The 21,270-nt window shown below is 43.9% G+C and overlaps 4 protein-coding genes and 1 pseudogene across 7 annotated transcripts in view; 1 reads left to right on the top strand and 4 right to left on the bottom strand.

Annotated features, from left to right (window-relative positions):
- Positions 1-1,270: 1,270 nt before the first annotated feature.
- Positions 1,271-1,812, bottom strand: LOC122713444 (keratin-associated protein 10-3-like). The gene is made up of 2 exons (XM_043933891.1): positions 1,748-1,812; positions 1,271-1,640 (listed from the first exon to the last, which is right to left on the bottom strand). Exons 1-2 carry the CDS (start codon positions 1,810-1,812, stop codon positions 1,271-1,273), a joined length of 435 nt encoding a protein of 144 aa, XP_043789826.1.
- Positions 1,813-2,673: 861 nt separating this feature from the next.
- On the bottom strand, positions 2,674-8,253 carry LOC122713432 (putative mediator of RNA polymerase II transcription subunit 26). The gene is made up of 3 exons (XM_043933864.1): positions 8,192-8,253; positions 6,898-7,366; positions 2,674-5,646 (listed from the first exon to the last, which is right to left on the bottom strand). The coding sequence occupies exons 1-3, from the start codon at positions 8,251-8,253 to the stop codon at positions 2,674-2,676; spliced, it is 3,504 nt and encodes a 1,167-aa protein (XP_043789799.1).
- Positions 7,958-10,461, bottom strand: LOC122713196 (annotated as a pseudogene).
- Positions 10,462-10,605: 144 nt separating this feature from the next.
- Positions 10,606-15,009, bottom strand: LOC122713195 (beta-hexosaminidase subunit alpha-like). Its single transcript, XM_043933424.1, has 7 exons — positions 14,665-15,009; positions 13,547-13,772; positions 12,741-12,859; positions 12,273-12,645; positions 11,830-12,119; positions 11,244-11,503; positions 10,606-11,018 (listed from the first exon to the last, which is right to left on the bottom strand). Exons 1-7 carry the CDS (start codon positions 14,992-14,994, stop codon positions 10,841-10,843), a joined length of 1,776 nt encoding a protein of 591 aa, XP_043789359.1. The 5' UTR covers positions 14,995-15,009; the 3' UTR covers positions 10,606-10,840.
- A 4,628-nt stretch (positions 15,010-19,637) lies between these two features.
- LOC122713193 (ELKS/Rab6-interacting/CAST family member 1) overlaps positions 19,638-21,270 on the top strand; it is a 57,634-nt gene continuing 56,001 nt past the window's right edge. For all 4 annotated transcript variants that reach the window (XM_043933420.1, XM_043933419.1, XM_043933417.1 and 1 more), the window contains exon 1: positions 19,638-21,260. In XM_043933420.1, coding sequence (XP_043789355.1) covers positions 20,475-21,260 — 786 coding nt within the window. In that variant the 5' untranslated portion in view covers positions 19,638-20,474. The remainder of the gene's footprint in view (positions 21,261-21,270) is intronic.

The following is a 21,270-nucleotide window of genomic DNA, read 5'->3' as shown; positions in this document are numbered from 1 at the left end:
GATACAAGGATAATTACGAATAATCAAGATAGACGGGGGGGAAAGGATTCCTCCAACCTCCTCTTTGTCCTGCTCTTTCGTGTAGTATATATCTGAGTTGCGTAAAAAACAATTAATGATCTGCGTCGTATTAAATTCACAGAGATGATCGATTATTTTCCTCTTCGTTTCCTCATCTATTCTTTCTTCGTTCTTCTTCTCCTCCATTTTGCCCGATATAAAAATCCGATTTAAAATCTTTCTCTCATTCGACGATATTTTAAAAAATTCGCTATATATGTAGATATAATTGTCTGCGTATGTCGATAAGCAATTAACCTCTCCAACTTCACACAGGTATCGATTATCGAAATTGAAACATCATCCTTCTATCTCGATTATCTTTCACGATGCTCAAAGACAAATTTCACAATTGAGTTTTTTAATTAAAGTTTAAACTCGATTAGGGGAAGCGGCAAATCACGCCACCACTTGATGCTCCAATCTAATATCGCTGATGATATATATATATATGTATATAGATTGCTTTGGCTCTTTCGGGTTTAATCCAAAATTAGTCAAAGTTTATCCAGTTTCGCGAGTTCTTGAACTTTGCTAATCGTCCTAAACTCTAGATCAAATTAGAAATTCATTTTGTATTCGTTAGATGTAACGGATGTAGAGGATAACGAGGAACGTGTATGCAAATTCATGTACGCGAAATATTTTTTATTTTTTTTTTTTTTTGAAAAGAACAATCTATCGTATCGTAATTTCATTCTTAATCCTTTATGAAAAAAATATACAATATTGGAATACAACATTTGTCCTTATATTTGCAGAGAAATATTTTCAAAGTTCGTTTTTAACATGCAAATTATTATTATTATATATTTATCTCTTTAAATATACAATCTTTATCTTTATCTATGGCAGTGAACGTAATAATTAATAATTTGATATGTAAAATGACAATCTTCCTTTATAAGAACGATCTGTTGTATCGTGATTTCACTCTTTCTCCTTTATGAAAAAAATATACAACATTGGAATACAACATTTATTAATATTGTCCTTATATTTCCAAAAAAATGTTTATTTTTAACATGCAAATTATTATTATACATTTATCTCTTTAAAAAAAAGGTAAATATACAATCTTTATCTTTGACAATGAACGCAATTAACAATTTGAAATTTATATGACAATTTTCCTTTTTACTTTTTTCATAAAAAAAAAAAGAAAAAACAATTTTCAAAAGATTCTCAAGAGTCAATGGATAATAATTAATCAGTAGCAAGGGTGAGGGCAGTTGGAGGGCAGGGGTGTGGAACAGGGTGACGGACAAATTGGCACAGTGGTACAATATGGGGGACGACAGATATTTGCCAATATTTCCATGCAATACTTGGAACGCAATCGGGCGCTGACCGGGGAGAGGGGAGATTCTGGAGGATAGCCGACCGACTTGGCGTAATTTCTTAGGCAGCATACGGGCGGTGCTCGACACTTGGGTGGCTGTTGGGGTGGTGGATCACAGGGCATTTTCGACGTGGAGCAAGCATCGCACAAGCCTTGATAGCAACATATTCCTGGACAAGGCCCTCGTGGACAGCCGAACGGTGGGCATCTGATGTTGCATATTTCCGGTTCTGGTTGTCTGCAAGAATTTTTTTCTTTTTTTTTTTCTCTCTCTCTCTCTTCGATTCGAGAATAATACATTATCTTCAATTTCTTTCCCTTCGAAGGGAAAGCGAAACAATTTACCTGCATTCGATTTCGTTAAGTATCTGGAGCATCTCGTCCATGTAATTGTGATACCCGCAATCCATGTTTTCCACTAATTTTTTAATTGAACTTTTTCATTCACGGCGAATTTTATATTACATTAAGGAATTTTCTTTTTTTTTTTTTTCTTATTTTTCCGTAAATTTAGAACATTTTTGCTGTCATGTGGGGAAAAGAAAAACAAAAGCAGAACAGGGCGTATCGATGTATATATCAACATCGTAATTTCGTTTCCAACGGCGTTAGAAATTAGGAATTACTAGGCGGGAGAGGAAAAGGAGGGAGGGAGGGAGGGGATGAGAGACAAACGTACTTTTGTCGATGGAAGGTATTCCATTGGCAGACAGCAATCTCTAGATGAGAGCGAAATTCCGTGGAAACAGAGCGCGCGAAGGAAGGAAGGAAGGAAGGAAGGAAGAAAAGCAGCGATTCCAGCAACGAGGATGTACTTGGCTGGTCGAAAGGGAACAACTATCCGAGATGAATAGGACGAAATAGGACCTCGTGGACACGTTCGTTATCGTTCCGAGTCGACGAGCTCGCGATACTCTTGCCTGTTATTATCTTTCTCAAAATATTTCCTCGAGACAAAAGAAAGATCGATGGTTTTAGAAAGGGGTTATTAAAAACATTTTATTCTCAAAAATTCATAAAAATCCAAACCACATCCCATTGAAATCAAGCAGTCAGTCACAGAATAAAATGACTCGTTGATTCAAAGGAGCGGGTTCGCTACAAAATAATTAAAAAATCACATACAAAGACAATAAAAAGTTCTTCTAAAAAAATGCACAAAAGACGTGCCAATCAAAACAAAACTACAAAAAAGAAATAAAACGATGTAAAAAAAGAAAAGAAAAGAAGTTTGTCAAATCAATTTAAAATTTTCATTTCGTCATGATCCGCTACTGATTGGGCATGTAATCCTGTTTCCTGGCCAAATATCTCACACCCCCGATTGTTCTCGACTCGTGAATATCCGGCTGGCTGTAATATATCCTTTGATACGGTATCTTCCCATCCGCCACCTGTCCATGCATCGCCCCGTTATTCATATTTTCGCTCGCGTCACCGCCCGCGTGATCGAAATTCCCCTTGTTCTGCTCTATTCTTTGAGTCGATCCCATATCGCCCTCCCCGTGATTCCTAGCCAAATTTTTTGAATTTTGATAATATTGCTGCATCTGTTGATAATGTTGAGGATAATTCGCGTCGAATCTGTACGACGTCGAGTTCGTACGTGGCAACAATTGTTGATTCCTTTCGTTGTAAGATTTGCTCGAGTTCTGCGCAACAGGGAATTGTTGTTGGGAGAGGATCTGGTGTTGGAATTGTTGCAATTGTTGTTGCTGATCCATGGCCATCGAGCCATTCTCCCTTTCGGCCGGGACGCTGTAACACGTCCTCGGATTCGTCTGCTTCTGCCTGGGATACTCCCTCAAATACTCGTGTTCCATCTTCTTCAAGTTGGACAATCGTTGGATCGGCGGGTTGTTCGGATTCCTACTGTTCTCCAAACCGTTGGCGGATATTCTTTGAACGGATTGGGGCAACGCCGACGTGATCAAACGTTGCTGGAACTGCGAGTCCAACTCGTTGCTCTCTTGCATCCCGTTCAATCTCACCACCCGTTTCTTAGGGGCCAGGTTGGCTATGTATTCCAATCCCTTCCTGATTTCCGCCGATATTCTGAACTCCTCCAATTGCCTCTTCGCCATCTCAGGCTCCTGCAATCCGTTGTTTCGCCTCTGAGGCCGGATCTCGTTCCTGTATCTGCGTATCTTCAACAAACTGGACGGCTCCGTGGACGGTCTGCTTTGATCCTCGTACACGGCCAATTGTTCGGACGGTTGAACGTGTTCGCGATTCTGTTGTTGGGCAGCAAGAGCCTGATAATATTGCTGATACTGTTGATACTGTTGGGGATTGTAATATTCCTGATGAGGCTGTTGATGAAGATGTTGGTGAGCGTGTTGATAAGGTTGCTGATACGATTGTTGGTACTGATGATACTGATGGGGCACGTTTTGTTGTTGATATTTCATCGTCTTTATCGATTCGTTCACGTTGCCGGGACCTGGAACAGCATAAGGTCGAGCACTGTTATATTGCCTCGAAGTTCTCTGTTGCTGTTGCCAATTAGCCTGTTGCCGATAATGCTGATAATTTTGCTGATTGATGGCCTGTACGGGAACCTGTTGACGCGACATTTCCTCCATCGTCTGATATTGTTGATGCTGTTGCTGTTGTTGTTGCTGGTATTGGTGCTGATTCTGCTGTTGATGCTGTTGTTGATGCTGTTGTTGTTGTTGTTGCTGTTGCATCATCTCTATTTCGCGAGATTCCCTCTCCTTCCTTCGTTGCTCTTGCATCCTCTCTATTTCCAGATAAGATAATCTCGGGGGTGTTAAATGAATCATCCATTCGGGCTTCTCGTCTTGCTGCTTCCTCTTCCGTGTCACCACCACGGGCTTCGTCTCGTCCAACATGTTCTCCTGCTGCTCCAGATACTCCAAATGCTTTCGTTGCTCGTTCAACAACGTTTCGAATTGCCTCTTCATTATATCTATCGGCACTCTTTGCTGCTTCATCGTGGCCAACAATTTTTCTTGGTCGCGTATCATTCCATGCGTGAACTTCAAACCCCTTTTCCTCCCGTGCTGATCTTGCATTCTCTCCGGATTGTTCTCCAAATGTTGCTGATGAATCGGTATAATCTGTTGCCCGGGATTCATCTGCTGATTATACCCTGCTTGATTGTAGACCATCGCGTTCTGGTGTCCCTGCATCATCGGATTCCTGTACAACTGTTGTTGAAACGGTTGCGCTTGCATTTGCTGCATCTGTTGAGGCTGCATTTGTTGTTGATACGCGATTGTATCCGGTTGATAGTGAATGAACTGCTGCTGTTGCTGCAGTTGTTGTTGCTGTTGTTGTTGATTCTGCGGCCTGTACAACGTCTGATTGCCGTTCACCACGTCCACGTTGTAAGATTTCAACTGTGCCTTGACGCTGGAATACTCGGCCAACTGATTACTATTATTATTGTTGCTGTTATTATTGCTATTCCTGTACAATCCATTGGCGGCGTTAACGGTGTTGTGGTCCTGTACGGGGTAATTCGGTTGCATCTGTCCCATCATTCTCAAATTTCTCATCTGAGTCGCGGTCGCGTCCTGGGGTGAAGTCATCCCATAATTGGGAGGTGCCGTCTGGCATCTTTGATTCCTCATCATTTGCATCTGATAGTTGATCGCCCTTTGCTGCATCTGCTGCTGCTGCGCCATATTCTGCTGCATCTGCTGATAAAGTTGCTGCGGATTCTGCACGCTCTGCGGGTTCTGCGAAGGGTTTTGAGGATTTTGAAGATTGGCGCACGTGAGAACGTGATTATAACCGTGGGGATTGTTAACGTTTGCCTGGTTGGCCAACACGGCGAATTGATTGATCGCCATCGAACCGTCGCCAGGGAACTGGGGACTGTGCTGTTGACCCTGTTGTTGCCTGTTGTTCATCACCAGTTGCCTGTAAAGCGCCGCGTTTCGACCTCCCACGGGTTGTCTCTCGTACGTATCTTCCTCGACGCCCGGCGAGCTCTTCTCGGTCTTCACGAGACCTTGCTCCACCATTTGCTCGGAAACGTTTCCACCGGCCTGCTGAGACGTCGCAGCTCCACGATTTTCCGGATTCGCGGAAATCGATTGAGCGTTCTTCTGGGGAGAATATTCTCGGCCGCTGTGAGGCACGTGAGGACGATGAGACTGAAGGTTCGGAACTTGTTGCGACAGCATAGCGCTCTCCGAGTGCGGATTCACGTGACCGATCTGATGCACTACCTGCCGAGGTGTGACCTGTTGCTGGCTCATTGTGTGCATGTTCTGAAACGATTAATTTGTTAACTTTAATTGTATTGTTCTCGAAAGTTGTTCTCCTACGAACGATATTCGTAGAAGGCACAGAATCTTTAATTCGATCGATCTTTTCGAATAATGTTAAGTAAATTAATCCTCGAATTTAACAGGATACTCGTTTCGTTTCTTATTTTATTTGAATTTTTGTTGCAAGTTAAGTTTTTTTTTTTTTTTCAAAGAGTTAACCAGAATTTTCGATTGTTTCAATAATTATTTAATTATTAAATAAATTTAATAATATTATTAAATAAATATTATTAAATAAATTAATTCTCGGATATATATAAAATTAAAATAACGTTCGTTTCTTGTTTTAAGGTGTTGCAAATAAATTACATTTGTTCAACAAGTTAACCAGAATTTTCGATTGTTTCAAATTATATTATGCGCACGTTCTGAAACGATTAATTTATTTAACTTTAACGCGCTATCCTCGAAAATATGATCTATGAACGATATTCGTAATATAGAATCTTTAATTCGATCGATCTTTACGAATATTATTATTAAGTAAATTAATTCTCGAATATATGTAAAGTTATAACGTTCGTTTTAAGATATTGCAAGTAAATTACATTTGTTCAACAAGTTAAACAAAATTTTCGATTGTTTCAATTTACATTATGCGCACGTTTCTGAAACGATTAATTTATTTAACTTTAACGCGCTATCCTCGAAAATGTGCTCTACGAACGATATTCGTAGTATACAATCTTTAATTCGATCGATCTTTGCGTATATTGTTAAGTAAATTAATATATATATATATATATATACATGTATACACATAGAGAAAGAGAGAGAGAAAGAGAGAGAGAGAGTTATAACGTTCGAATTTTCGGTTGTCTCAAATTACTTCCTATAAACAGAAGAATTTTATATTTCTCGATAGTAAACATTAGCATATACGCGTATGTTTATATTTTGAAAGTGGATTCCCCCTCTTAATTCTTTCGTTCCACTCATTTTGGAATCGTAGCTCGAAGCGAACGTTTAACGTCTACTTTAACTTTTATATTTCGTTCGAAGGAAACGAGGTGTGCGCGATATTCGTTCTCGAATCGAGTTAAAAGTGGAACCGGTTAAAATTCTTCGCTTGCGTCTTCCGAGTGGCGGAGAAAGAAAGAAAGAAAGAAAGAAAGAAAGAAAGAAAGAAAGAGAGAAAGAGAGGGAGGACGAAAAACAAAGAGAGAAAGAGAAAAGAAATGATGGATTTACTTGCGGTTGATGTTGGTGATACTGATGCTGATGCAAATGCTGAGCGACAACCGTGGCGTCACCTTGGCCACTGTCGCGATTTCTCTCCGGACTCTTGGACATGTACAAGATTCCAGATTCATTGGGATCTTGTTGAGCGATCAAAGCGCCCATCGGCTCGGGACAGAACGACGGAGGTGTTTCCAACTTTTTGATTTTCTCTATGGGGAAGTATTTCAGCCTCGGGGAACATGACGATTTGACATCCTTGTTTCTATCCTGGGAACTGAATCGTGTCTTCGGCATGGAAACGTCCACGGATTTGTTGACCGGCGTATTAACAGCCGGCTCGGCTAGATTGTGCGTAGACGACACTCTCTCGGCTCGTTGAACATTTTGTTGTTGGGTGTCGTTCGCCTTTCCGTGTAAGTTGCCGGTGCTCGGTCGCCTGGACGTCCCTCTCTGTCTGCTTTTGTCCGCTGAAGTTTTCCTGCGCGAAAATATCTCACCGCATTACGGCCAAACCGAAGGAACGATAACCTCTCTCCCGCCCCCCACCCCCCGTGCCTCGATCAGCCCCCCTACCAGACCCATCGTGCATCGTGGGGAATCGAAGGGAATAAATTTCGAGAGTCGATAAAAAGTTGTACCTTTTGTTCATTTTCGTTCGGAATTTTGTCCAGAGTTTTTTTAGGAATGTTTAGTGAAGCATCGTCTAGAATAGGCCGAATAACTTTCTAGCTCGGATTTCACATCACCGCCGGAAGAAACAGAAAACTCTGACAGCTGGATTTTTCGTCAAGGTTTGAAGGTTTGGCCCCCGTTGCCATGGAGACACGAATTTTCGAATTTTAAAATTTCTATCTGCCTCTATCCATCCATCCTATCCGATGGATACACGAGCCACATCGATTTCTTTTTTGAGAAAGAGAAGACTCATTCCTCGTCTTCCCGTTTCGAAATAATTGGCCGAGTTCAAATTCATTAGTCGAAATTCATCGAAATGGAAGAATGGGAAAGAAGGAATATGGATAACGAAAGATAATATATCGGACGAGGTGGTAATAAATCGACACAGGTATACTTTTGCTATTTTTATTACGTATCATGTACAAAAAGAAGCACACAGAATACGTGATATAGTATATTTTTTTCCGTTTTATTTGAGGTTGATAAACTCTGAGATAACTTCAAAATTTTCACCTCGAACGTGATACGACAAAATCAGTCATTCCGTTGTCGCAACCGTACCAAAACCTTGACAACGTGACTTGATTCATAAAAAAAAAAAATCACAGTAAAAAATGAATGGTACCTGTTTTCTATTGCGATCAACGTGATCAAATACTGAAGTACATCGTACTCACGTTCGTCCATTTAAGAATGATGATATGATGGGATACGAATAGATCGATAATATTTATCGATAAGCATCGACATTCCTTTCCACGTAGTTCTTTCACGTTGCATCACGTTGCACTTATCTAGGGAGGAAAATGTAATGCCGATGCAACGTAAACGTGGAACTCGCGTGGAAATGGGGGGGGGGGGGGGGGTGGGCATTCGATTAAAATTATCTGAAATTGAAAAAATAGCGATGACTTTCTCCAATAAAATTCCTCGTCTATGATTTCTCCATTTTGATTTCGCGTCGTTTCAAACAAAAAAATGTTTTTTCGATAATAAGGTGGATGCGTTAAATCGATTAATTCTCTGCGGATTATTTCGGTGCGATTTTTTTTTAATTCTCTTCCCTATGACGATTTCAGGGTAAAATCAGGTTTCACTGATCGGAAAGCGATTTGATTAAAAAATTCAATGAACGAAATTGGAATCATCGTGCTTCTTTCGTCGCAACTTTCAGTATCCAGTAGCCGGATGGACGTTTATAATGAAGAGACGGCGATCCCGTTCCTCGTCGATCAAGACGATTCTTCGATCCGTTTATCTTCATTATCTTATCGTGAGAGATTTTTCTTCGATAAATTTCAGATATGTTTCCCTGTAAAAATAATTTAAATTTTGATATATCCGATAACTTTATCGTATTACAACTTATCGTTATATAATTCCTTATATAATTCACCTTTTTTTTTTTTCTATATATAAAAATTCAATATCACGCTTCTGTCGATGATTCTCGTTAGATTTCACGAGTCTGGTCCCCGAATCCTTTGAAAGAAATCATTTGAACTCCTTGCTCCTTGGTGTTAACAGGAATGCGACACTGTGTCCAAAGAAAATCGCATCGTCGAGCGTTAATTACGTATAAAAAACACACACACACACACACACACACGCATATTTCGTTCTTGGAAAATATTTATGGGGAAACTAACTGCAAATCGTACGACAAGGAGAACAGGGGGGTGGTGTTGGCGGTGGACACGGCATACAGGGGACTATCTTCTTGGTACAAACGAAGGTTACGCTTGGAGGCGGTGGTGGACAGGGGGGTGGGGGTGGTGCACACGCAACGACGACCTTCGGCGGGCAAGGAATGGCGCAACAGGGTGGACAAGGCGTACAAGGCCGTAGGTAAACCTAATTTCGAGATAAGTTACCAAGTTATTAACCCTGTTATTAACCCTAACGAAAGGGTTAATAATTTGCGTTCCCCTCGGCAAAGAGGTGTAACAGGTTTGCTAAGTTTTTCAATGAAATTAAATAAATAATCCACTCGTATTATACTTTTCGAAACGAATACAATATATTTATATAGTATATTATAAACGAATACTATATAATATATTTGAAACTCACTGTTGTTTTAGTTGGTTGAGGGGGGCAACGAGGGGGGCAGGCTGGTCTGCATACGATAGTGGGTGGTGGACAGGGTGGTGGACAGGGTGGAGGACAGGATGATGGAGGACAGGATGGCGGAGGACAGGATGGTGGAGAGCAGCATGGAGAACAGCAAGAGCGATAACACGACATATCTCTGGAGTATTCCTTTTGCGCCAAACAAGAAATTGAATTAAATCGTTTTAGAATCAATTTAGGATATCGAAGCTGTTTGGAAGAGCACAAAAAAAAATGGATTAATTTTATCCCGATATTATTCCATTGGTGTATCAGAGGAAAATCTGAAAGGTTGATATAATATTCTATTTTCTATTACGATTAAATTATCGCGAAGCACGAATGATTTGTTAAAATGAAAAAAAATTGTTTACTTTCTTCTATTGCGGAGTGTAATTATAGGGAATTATGCCAATATCTCCATTCCATGTCCACGAATTTTAATGTCGTCGATCCCCTGATGTTGGACCAGGCCCAATCTAACGAGAAACGACGACATTAACACGCTTCGGAGTCTGTTTCCGGGGTCACTTGAAATTTTGACGGTGTGCGGATGAAAGGTGGTCACGAAGTGATGAATTTGCTTGTTTTGTTTGTTGGTTACCTGGACGATCCGATCTTCCTCTTTTCAGCCAGTCATTTCATTCTCTCTCTCTCTCTCTCTCTCTCTCTCTCTCTCTCTCTCTCTCTCTCTCTCTCTCAGGCGGAAGAACAGCGTAGAAAAACATGGCCGTTTGATCTTCGTAACGATAAATTTCCGATAACGATTCATATTTTTTTTTTTTTGGCTTTTATTTTTTCTACACTCGAAAAGATATTTATTAATATTAAATATAATTAGAGTAACTTTATCTCGATATGATTGACAGTTATCTCTACGATAAGATATATTAAAAGTTATAGAAAGTTGAATAAATATCTCTCGCGTCGAATCGAACTATCGAAAGAATTTATTTCATCATACGAAGAATTGCTAGAAACAAAATTCAACATTCAATTATATTTCGATTCTCTCCCTTATAAACAGCCTTGTAATAATTTCGATCGATTCTCGAAAATGGTATCACACGTATCAAGATTAAAAATTAAAATTCGTCTATGATCTAAAATATAACAAAAAAGAAAAGATGTGGCCAAAATTCTCCGATTGCTTTCTTTTCCGTTACATCACGCAGAATCCGGGTCCATTCGGCGGTCGCGCCGGGATTCCGCGTCTGTTCATCCGACAAGCGTGCTCCTCGAGTCGTTGAGCGACATTGTTGTCGTCTTGTTTCACAAAAGTCCAAAGACGTTCCGCGGTCGCGCTGGCATGAGGCCATATTTTCGGATGCACGTTGTTCCTGAAAAACGAAAACGCGTTATACAATTATACAATTCTATTTCTAGTCCATTTCTATTCTATTTCTATTCCATTTAAAAAAAAAAAAAAAAAAAAAAAAAGGAGGTTAATTATCCTTCCTGAACGAGAAAATCAATGAATAAAAGTTCGTACTATCGACGATTTTACACAAGTCGAGAGCGATCGTCGAAACGAAATGGAGCAAATTATTAACGATTACCATTACCTGTCCACGTACTCTCCCCACATGCACGCTTCGCCACCCAGCATCAAATGGGACGAGTTCACGGTTTTGTTGAACGCCAAAGGATCGCACGCGTAGAATTTCTTCCAATCACGGGCGTTGACTAACCTATCCAGGTACCAACAGGCCGATAACAATACCGGATGCCCGGCTTTCGTGGCCTCTTCCAACTTCTTCGGCCAGTTGCCAGTCCACACGTGCACCACCGTCGTATTCGGCAACACCACCCCATTCTCGAATACCTGGGAACGCGATTTCAAATTCATTTCAATTCGTTTTGAATTCCTCCTTTCTGAATAATCGCGATGGAGTCGTTCCGTTCTTTGCGTTATTAATTACACGATGAAAGATATTATTATCGTCTGAAATAGTGGAATAATCATCGGATATTCAACGTGTATTAAAAAAACGTTCAAAATTTTCACCCCTTTTGCTCGAGAAAATATTTATCGATCGAGCCGTTTCAGTCGCGATCTCGAAACAAGGATTCGTTACTTGGTTTTATTGCCGGCCGTTTTATAAGACGAGATAGAAGAAACGTAATAAAAGAAAAAGGACAGACGTTTACCTCCTGCCAAACGATCGTGTTGGCCTCAAGCGAGTCCGTGATACGAAGAAGCCTGCCGATATATTCGCTCTCGAGAAGATTGTAATTGGATATGTTGCGCGACTTCATGTACGAATTGATATCGGGATTGCTCTTCCAACAATCGAACGGCACCTCGTCTCCGCCCAGATGAACGTATTGATCCGGAAACACTTGCACGATCTCGGCGAATAAGTGGCGGAGGAACTCGTACAGCGCCGGATTCGTCGGATTCATCGGGCCCAATTTACCGTTCAGCTTCCCATTCGCATCTAATCCACCATTTTTCGTCACGATAAATATTAATTAGCGATAAAAACGATAAAAATTCTCTTCGATGGATGGAAAGAATTGAGAGAAAAATTGACGTAAAGATATTCTATACGAATTATTACGATTAAGGTATATCTTCGTGAATTTATTACCGTAACAAGTGGTCAACAATTCGGGATAGGCTAAACCCCATGAGCTGGTATGTCCAGGAGTATCGAATTCCGGCATCACCCGGATACCCCTCAGCCTTGCATAGTCGACGATTTGCTGGATGTCGTTCAACGTGTACACCATCGAGGGATGGTATGCACCCTTGGCGGACAAATTTGGATAGCTGGAGCTTTGATAGGGGAAGCTATTGTCATCCACGATGTGCCAGTGGAGAACGTTCATCTTGTTGTAAGACATGGCGTCCAGTGTGAGCAGTATGTCGTGAATGGGAAGGTAATGGCGAGACGTGTCCAACAGGAGTCCACGATGCGGAAACTTCGCGAAATCTACGATACTTTGGCATCTTATCTTCAACTGGGAAGGGGAGGGAAGAAACATCTCGATATATATTTTTCTATATTATATATTCGTATCATATTCATCTCGATGACGATTCGCGTTGTACTCACGTTCGATCCATCCCCGGCCGGGATCAAGAGCTGAGAAAACGTTTCCAACCCTCGAAGAATCCCCCATACCGTCTTCGCGAACAGATCCACCGTCGATGTTTCGTTTATGTTCAGCTTGTCTGGAAAGGTGCGATTTTAAATTTAAATTTAAACCCTTTCGATCGGTGCTCATTGAAGGATCGATCGATCCTTTCAAATGCGTCGTCCCGAGTAATCCTAACCTTCGTGGAATAACATTTCTAGATTTTTATGTCGGCTATATAACGTTGTTGTTCGTTCAAAAAAGAAAGAAGAAGCAAAAAGAAAAGGAAAAGAGGAGGAAAAACTTGAAAGATGAAAAAGATACGGACGATAGGTGTGCTATCGCGCGTGTGCACAAGACGTCCAAAACTAAGCTAATTCTAATCACTAGATTTGACCTCGAATCATCGTCGATGAAAGAAAAAAAGTCAAGTTTCATAATTAACTGGCATCGCTCCAATCGCACCGTTAATTCTCTGATTCTTTTATTATTTAAAGAACAGATGTTTAATCGTATCTTGGAACTCGTATTTCGTATTCGACGATCGGATGTATTTATATATGTGTATAAAATCATGATGGAAAAAAATGATGATGATGATGATGATGATGATGTCATTTCGCGTAACCCATTGACATTAATCCGTTTACCAGCTGCGCGAAAGCTGGCTCGAGCTAAAGAATAAACCGCCGTTCGAAAAAAAAACAAACGACGTCGTTCTGTCGCGGGAATTCAGAAATAACCGTCCCTGTAACGTAATTGGACGATTTCTGAAACGACTCACATGATTCGTCCATCCCTAAATAGGGCCAATGGTTGCCATCCTTTTCGCATGACTCCCTCAAATGGATATTCAAAGTGTTGAGAGTGCCGGTGATGGTCGTGTTGTCCCTTATTTGGGATCTCGTGTGGCCTTGAGAGGAAATTTTCGCTATTCGTGCCTCGGTCAGTATAATCGCTTTGTATCTCTCCACGGCATCGGCCACGATGTCGCACGTTTTCCCGACCACCTGTAAAAAGAAAAGTAAAAAAAAGAAAGTAAATAAATAATTTTATCTATTGTTATCTATCTTAGGTATTTTTATCGTTAATAATAATGATAATAACAATGACAATAATTTGTAATAACAATTTTCGTAATATTTTATCTATTGTTATTTATTGTCATCTATCTTATCTATTATTTTATCAATAATGATAATAATAATGATAATAATAATAAGTTTTAATTGCGTCAATTAAAAGCATTAATCGATGATATAAGACTTCCTCGACTTGGCGTTCTTCTTGCGCGTCACGCGCGCGTGAACACGTAATATCGTTAAGATAACGGGAAATAAAACAGAACCATCTAATAACAAACGCGGATATACGTTGGAGCAGCTTATAATTTGAGATAAAGAAAAGAAGAAGAAGAAAAAAAGAGAGAACGTCGGAGATAACAAAGCGGATTTTAATCAAACGAAACGTGCATTTTCTTCCGTTTCCTTTTTAAAAATGCTCGCCAGGAATAATTATTGCGCGGAATCGAGCATGTATTATCTCGGGTGATCCCCACGCTCGTTTGAGGAAACTTGCGTGAAGAGAACGACGCTAACATAAAACATACTCGGGACGGAGAATTTGCATGTTTATTCTAATAATAATGACTTCGAGAAACGCTAATTCTCTAATCACTAGATTTGAATCATGAGAAAGAAAAAAAATCAAGTTTCATAATTAACTGGGATCGCGTAATTCTCTGATTCCTTTATTATTTAAACAATCGTTTAATAGATCGAGGAAGCTTGGCAAAAAGGCATCGATACGCTCGACGCGAAACGTTAATTATACGCACGCACACGCACACATGCGCGCGAGTCTTCCCAAGACTCTTCAATTTCTCATTCTTCAATTACTCACGTTCAACTGAAAGGTCGAGGCTCGTAGAAGATAGAACTTATCGGTCACGTGGCGGTGGTTGGGCATCGGCCAGGGCTCGCCGTGAGTGGGTTGGACCCAGGGGCCAACGTCCGGGTTCAACGAGTCAGCCCTATGGCCGAGAACGATCAACAGACACGGAAACAGCCATCCGACTCCCATGTCGATCGATGCTTTTTTTGAGGAACAGGTGTCGGACGGTGGAGGGAACGATGCGACGCCAACGAGTGATGATCGTCTACTGAACGCAGAGAACGACGCGTACGGTAACGAAAGTGGTAACGACCTTACACCGCGCCACTTAACTTTCATCGCTTCGCCTGGTGACGTGCTCACGGTCAAGTGGGAACAACCAGTCCACGGTTCGACCGCGTCCTTAAACGAACTTCTTTCCCGTGTGGACGAGACAGCCTCTCGCGGTCCACGCTCTCTTCAATCGAGTTAATGGAACGTTGACATCACGAACGTTGGAATTTTTATGGGTGGAAGAGGATGGTGGAGCAACGAGATTTATGTAGATTTTTCTTCTTCTTTTTCTTCCTCTTTTTCTTCTTCTTTTGTTGCGGAGGACGATCTATTTTATTTTTCGTTCGAAAGAGTTTTAAGAGTTTTAAGTTTAAGAAATTGAAGAGGAGGTTAAAAGTCTGTGACTCGTAGTAGAACTTGTATACGGGGGGGGACCTACTCTTCCTCGGAAGATGGTTATGGATAATCTTGTTAACGAAATGAGAGGAAACCTCATACTTGCGACATTCCACTTTTAACGGGATGCGACAAATTCGAACAATTTCTTAATTGTACACCGTGAGAGGGTACGTGTTATTCCTAAATCGGACACCGTGAAATATCGGATTGATGGTTGGATTGAAGACAGATATCTTACTATAATTGTGTAATAACTTAACGCAAAATATAGATAACGAGATCGAACGACGGCTCGTTTAATCGATATAACGAAGATATATAGAACGAAGATATTAAGGAGATATATATTGCTCGTTTATCGCCGTAAGAATAACACGATCCAAGTTTGGCAAAGAATTGTCATTACTTGCCGCGATAGAATTTCAATCCAAGCGATCTTGGATTCTTAATGTCTAATCTTCTTGCACGTTGTTACGAAACACTTGGAAACTCAATTTCCCCTGCAAAATCATAATACTTGTATCGGTTGTCTTTCAATCCAACGAGCAGCCTTAAATCCCTGATATTTAAGAATATCGAAATTAATTAAATTAAAATTAAAATTACGAGATAATAAAAATGCACTTCGAGATAAAAGATATTCAAATACGTTTCCGTTAGAAATTAATCCCATCCGAATGGGAAGACGTAATTTATGTCTAAATTAATTGGTGAATGAAGTTCACCGAAGCGCGATGCGTTATCTTTGGCCAATGTAGAGGCGGCGAGGCATCGAAGTGCAAAGGTCGATGATCGAGAGTTCGCGATAACGGAAACGCCGATAGATCATAGCGATTACTAGTCGAATGACACGTGATTTTCTTTCTTTCTTTCTTTCTTTCTTTCTTTTCTTTTCTTTTTTTTTTTTTCATCTATCTCTTGAACGCGTAAACAAAATTTCTATGTTATTCTACTCGCCAAGCTTCCTCCCTCCCGAGACGAATCTCAATCCGAACTAGGAGGAGGAAACTTTAATTTCACCGGTGACATCGGATCATCCGCATAATATGAAAAAAACGTATCAATGGACAATGGATTCTCTCTGGTTTCTCTTTCTATATTCCACGTAAGCAGCCCCCTCTTGAGTCATCGAGCAAACACGAGTTCGAAGGAGGAAAACGCGAGATTCGAAGGTGGGTCCATCCATCCTTGGCGGAGATTAGGACGGAATGAAAAACGTGGAGAAGGTCCGTGTTGGTCAAAGAAGCCGGTGGCCCGATCGTAAAACGCGAGCATGCGCGTTTCTCCGTCGTGGCAACGATCCCTTAACTTTTCTCCACGAACACGCGCGTCTTTTCGCTCTAAATTCTTCGACCGAGAAACGGTCACGATTTCCCAATTCTGCGTGGGATCGATACGAAACTCGCAACAACGTGGAAGGGGCGAGGGAAGAGAGAGAAAGAGAAAGAGTGAGAGAGAAGCATAGGAGTCGAGAATTATATATTCGTTCGATCTCGAATGAACGCTTTACGATTCGTTTTTCCTACGTTCTCTTTCTCAATTGTAATCTCGCGAGAGAAACAAGTTTGAACGCACGATTCTTCTCTTCTTCTCGTCGAGGTGTTTGCGAGGTGATTATTATTATTTTTTTTTTTTTTTACGAGATTAGGGGAAATCAATGGTATTTCCGTATTCCGTATTTATACGAAAATGGGAACGTAAGAGAGAAGAGTGTGATACGGCACTGGTCGGTGAATCGTAGCTTCATTGATTGCAATGTCGTACGCCGGGTCGGCGGACGCTAGAGGGGTGAGACGAGGGACTGCGAAGTGGAACGTGCATCCAGGAACGTGTCACGAATCTTGGGCGCCACCTCGACACGTTTCCATCGAAAATTTTCGGCATCTCGAGAGAGATTTTTTACATTTTTATTTATCGAAAATTATCCTTCGATATTCGAAAACATTTCTGCAACGCTAATCTCGATTTATATACTTATATTCGAGTTTTCTGTTTCTCGTATTCCGTGTGATTTTCCATATTTTCCCGCTTGAAGATGAAAAATGAAAGAAAATGGCTACGAAATGGGAAAAAAATACGTAATGAAACGAAAATCGATACTCGTTCTTGGATAGGGGAGCCCTCAACTATCGGCCGCTACTCTCGATCCGGTGCTGCGTTTGTCAGCCTTTGACTCTTCATTCACGAACCATTGACAATCGCAACGAAACGAATTCCGTGCCGGTTCTCATCGTTTCTTTCTTTCTTCCTCCCTTTTTTCTTTTTTTTAATTTTTTTCCCCTCACCCACGAAGGGAAAAAAGAACAAACTCCAGATCGATCAACAGTAGATAAATCTGCCCCCGTGAATTTTTCATTTCGCGCATTTCCTCGAACCATTTCGAATCGAATTCCTACACTCGTACATCCGGCGACAAATTTCAAGCTTCTTTAAGAAAGGAAGAGAGAAAAGAAAAAAAAGAAGAGAGGAAGAAAAATCGTTTGAATCGAAAGAGAGAGAAAGAAGAAGAGTGATCATCCCTGGATGAAATTCCACATGGGGACAAAGTTTTCCCATTACAGGCCGCTCCCCTTCTATCCACGGGAAGAGCGGATAGGCAAACAAAAGCGTTTGGAAAAGCGGTGGTCGAAAAATCATCCGAATCGACGCTGCGTGGATCCGTGCGCGCGCTCTACGTCACCGATCTGCGCCGGAGGGGAGAGGGATTGGCCGGGCGGTGGGGGGAGCGTGGTAGGGGTGGCGCGTGCGGGGTGGGGGTTGAGCGCGAGGAATCGAGCGAGGACGACGCGACGCGTGATGCTCGTGCTCGCGGTAGTAGTAGTCCGTCGTAACGACGTCGATGACGTCGACGCCGAGGGCGCTGCCGACGCGGTCCACTTAATCGGTGGTAGTAGTAGTAGAGCCGGTGGTAGAGGTGGTGGGAATCGTAGTGGCGTGCGTACACGAGGCCGGCGCGCTCGTGTGGCACGGGAGTAGACGGAGAGAGAGAGAGAGCTCGACGTCGCTCTCGAGCCGCTTGCCCTGGAGAGACGAGTGGAAGGAGAAAGAGAGAGAGAGAGAGGGAGAGAGCGAGAGAGAGACGGAGCGAATACTACGAGTGAGAGGTAGAGGAAGGTGGAAAGGGGACGGATAGAAGGAGAGAAGGAAAGAGGAACGAGGCAGCCGGCGAGACGACGGCTGAAGCGAAAGGGTGGTTCGCTCGCGGTTACAGTTTAGTCCCGGTGAGTGCGTGGTGTTGCGGCGTGGCGTCGACTCCACCGCTCGAGACTCGTACTGCACGCAGAGGGAGAGAAACTCTCGCTCGAACGGGAAGAGAAAGAATTGCCGGTTTCGCAGCGTCCATCGAGCTCGCGCGTGTAGTACTCTCGCGCGCGGCGGCCACGCTCCCTCTCGCGTTTCGTAGAGGGGTGTGTGCTTGAGTGCCAATCGGTGGTGGTGGTGGTGGTGGTGTGTGAGCGCGCGCGCGCGCGCTCGTGTGTGTATACGTGCGCGCGGAGGGAAAGACGAGAGAGGCGAGGCGAGACGAGGGCGAGCCCGAGGGCGAAAGGGAAAGAGGGTATAATACGTAGGTGTGCGCGCGAGGTGGTGGCTAGATCGGTGGCGGTAGCGAGTGGAGAGAGAGAAGTGGTGCACGGAAGTGGTGTGGCGGTGTCGAGTCGTGGTGGATGGTGGATAGTGGCGGTTCGGGCGGTAGGTCGGTTCGGTCGGTTGTTGATCGTCGTCGTCGTCGTCGCCGCCGTCGTCGTCGTGGTCGTCGTCGTCGTCGTCGTGGTGCTCGGTGACGAGAAGGAGAAGAAGGGAACGAGAAGAAGACAGATAGAACGATAGAGAAGGAGGAGGAGGAGGAGGAGGAGGAGCGATATAGAGAGAGAGAGAGAGGTGCGGAGGCGAGATACGATCAGGAGCGGACCGGAGAGAAGAGACGCGAGGATGAGATCGATAAGGAGGGAGTGGACGAGGTGGTGCGGGTTTCGCGAAACGGGAACGCCGCGGCGCGTGTAGACGCACGGGGTGGTAAACAGACGCGCGTAAAATACGCACGCACGCGCCCCGACCGGCCTGCTCGCCCGTGTCGGCAGAGAGAAGGGAGAGAGAGAGAGTCGTCGCGGAAAAGTTGTCGGTTCTCTCCGTTGGCCGGACACCGGGACGCGACGAGCGCAGGGGGCACACCGCCACGGTTGAGATCGTCTCGTATCGGTGGAGGAGCCGCGAGACGGAGAGCGAGGGAGAGAGAAAGAGAGAGAGATCGGAAGAGGCAAGAGGCGGAGGAGGAAGAGGGAAGAAGACAAAGGAGGCTACTCGCCGGAGCACGGATTCGTCGCGGAGACGGGATCGTCCTCCTCCTCCTCCCTTTCTCTCTCCCCCTCGATCTCTATCCATCTCCACTCGATGGGGTTCGCTGAAAGAAGGTCAAAGATCGATCGTGGAGTACGAGGGTCGTGACCTCACGCATACACGGGACGAGCCACGCGTGCGGCACGGCTCTTCCAGCGGGAAGGTGGAGGAACCTTGGCTGGAAGAAACGGAAACGGAGGGAGGAGAGAAAGAGAGAGAGAGAGAGGGAGAGAGAGGGAAGGAGAGAGAGAGAGAGAGAGAGAGAGAACCGGTTAAGGTGGATCTCGTGGAAGAACCGATGAAACTGATCGATCTCCGGACCCCTGGTCGATCGTTGCGTTAGGCGTTGTCGTCAATGCTCGCCACTCGTCGACCAACGTTTCCGCGTAGAGTAGAAGAGGAATCGTCGTACCGCGTCGGGACCACGTCGCGTCGAAGATCGGTGGATCTATGCTCGATTGGACGGACACCGTGGTGGCATAGAAGAAAAATCGCGACGGATCTAGGAGGAGGATCGCACGTGCCTCCGGTGTCGAAAACGAGAGACATGCTGGTCGCTGGTTCGCGAGAAGCGACGTTACATCAACAACGTGAATCGCGTAGGACAGAAGAATCGTAGAGAGAGAGAGAGAGAGAGAGAGAGATAGTCGCGCGAAAGAAAAAAGAAAAAGCGAGAACGATCCGTGCGATTTAGCGAGTCACGTACACACACACACACGCGCGCGCGCGCGCGAATCATCATCGGAGGAAGAGGGAAGAAAGAGTGAAAATCAGTTGGGTCGGGGTATAAAATCGGGGATCGGGTGGAAAGAATGTCGCGAGATCCGTACTCGAGCGGAAGCGGAGTGGTCGGGCCAGGAGGCGGTACTCGTTCGCCTCGAAGCGGTCGTCGCGTGGGCGAGCTACCCACGGTCGACCGTAGCCCGTCGAGGAGCTACGCGAGCGGTCGCGGCAGTCCTTTGGGTCGGAAGAGAGGCACTCGTAGCGGGAACAACTCGCCGGAGCACCTCGGATACGGGAGCTACCATCACCATCAGCTGGGCAGTCCGTACTACTCCCGCGACGAGGACCTCGCCAGTCCCGTGATGCTCGAGGAGAGGGGCAGGAGTATGTCAACCGGGGGCGGTGGGGGCGGACATCACAGATCCAGAAGCGCCTCGAGACCCGCCATGTCCAGCTCGGCGGGCATGTCGGCGAGGTACACCAGCCTCGATCGTGCATCCGCGGGTATCCTCGATCACGATCGCGAGTTCGTGCCGATACGCGATCCCCGTGAACGTAGCCGCGACCGTGGACTCTACCTGGAGGATGAGATTTACGGGTCGAGATCGGCCAGACAGAGCCCGAATCCGCACATGCTGCGCGACAGCGGTGGCTATATCGGTGAACTCCAACATCAGAACAACGATCTCCAACGAGAGCTCGGGAACCTCAAGAAGGAGCTCGAGCTGACGAACCAAAAGCTCGGCAGCTCGATGCACAGCATCAAGACCTTCTGGAGTCCCGAGCTCAAGAAGGAGAGAGCATTGAGAAAAGAGGAGAGTTCCAAGTACAGCCTGATCAACGAACAGCTGAAGCTGCTCAGCTCCGAGAATCAGGTCAGTCGAC

Source organism: Apis laboriosa, unplaced genomic scaffold (assembly GCF_014066325.1).
Source record: "Apis laboriosa isolate Shangri-la unplaced genomic scaffold, ASM1406632v1 scaffold23_cov150, whole genome shotgun sequence".
NCBI classification, from domain to species: Eukaryota; Metazoa; Arthropoda; class Insecta; order Hymenoptera; family Apidae; genus Apis; species Apis laboriosa.
The sequence above is the reverse complement of the archived record's forward strand: the minus strand, read 5'-3'. Positions and strand labels throughout refer to the sequence as shown.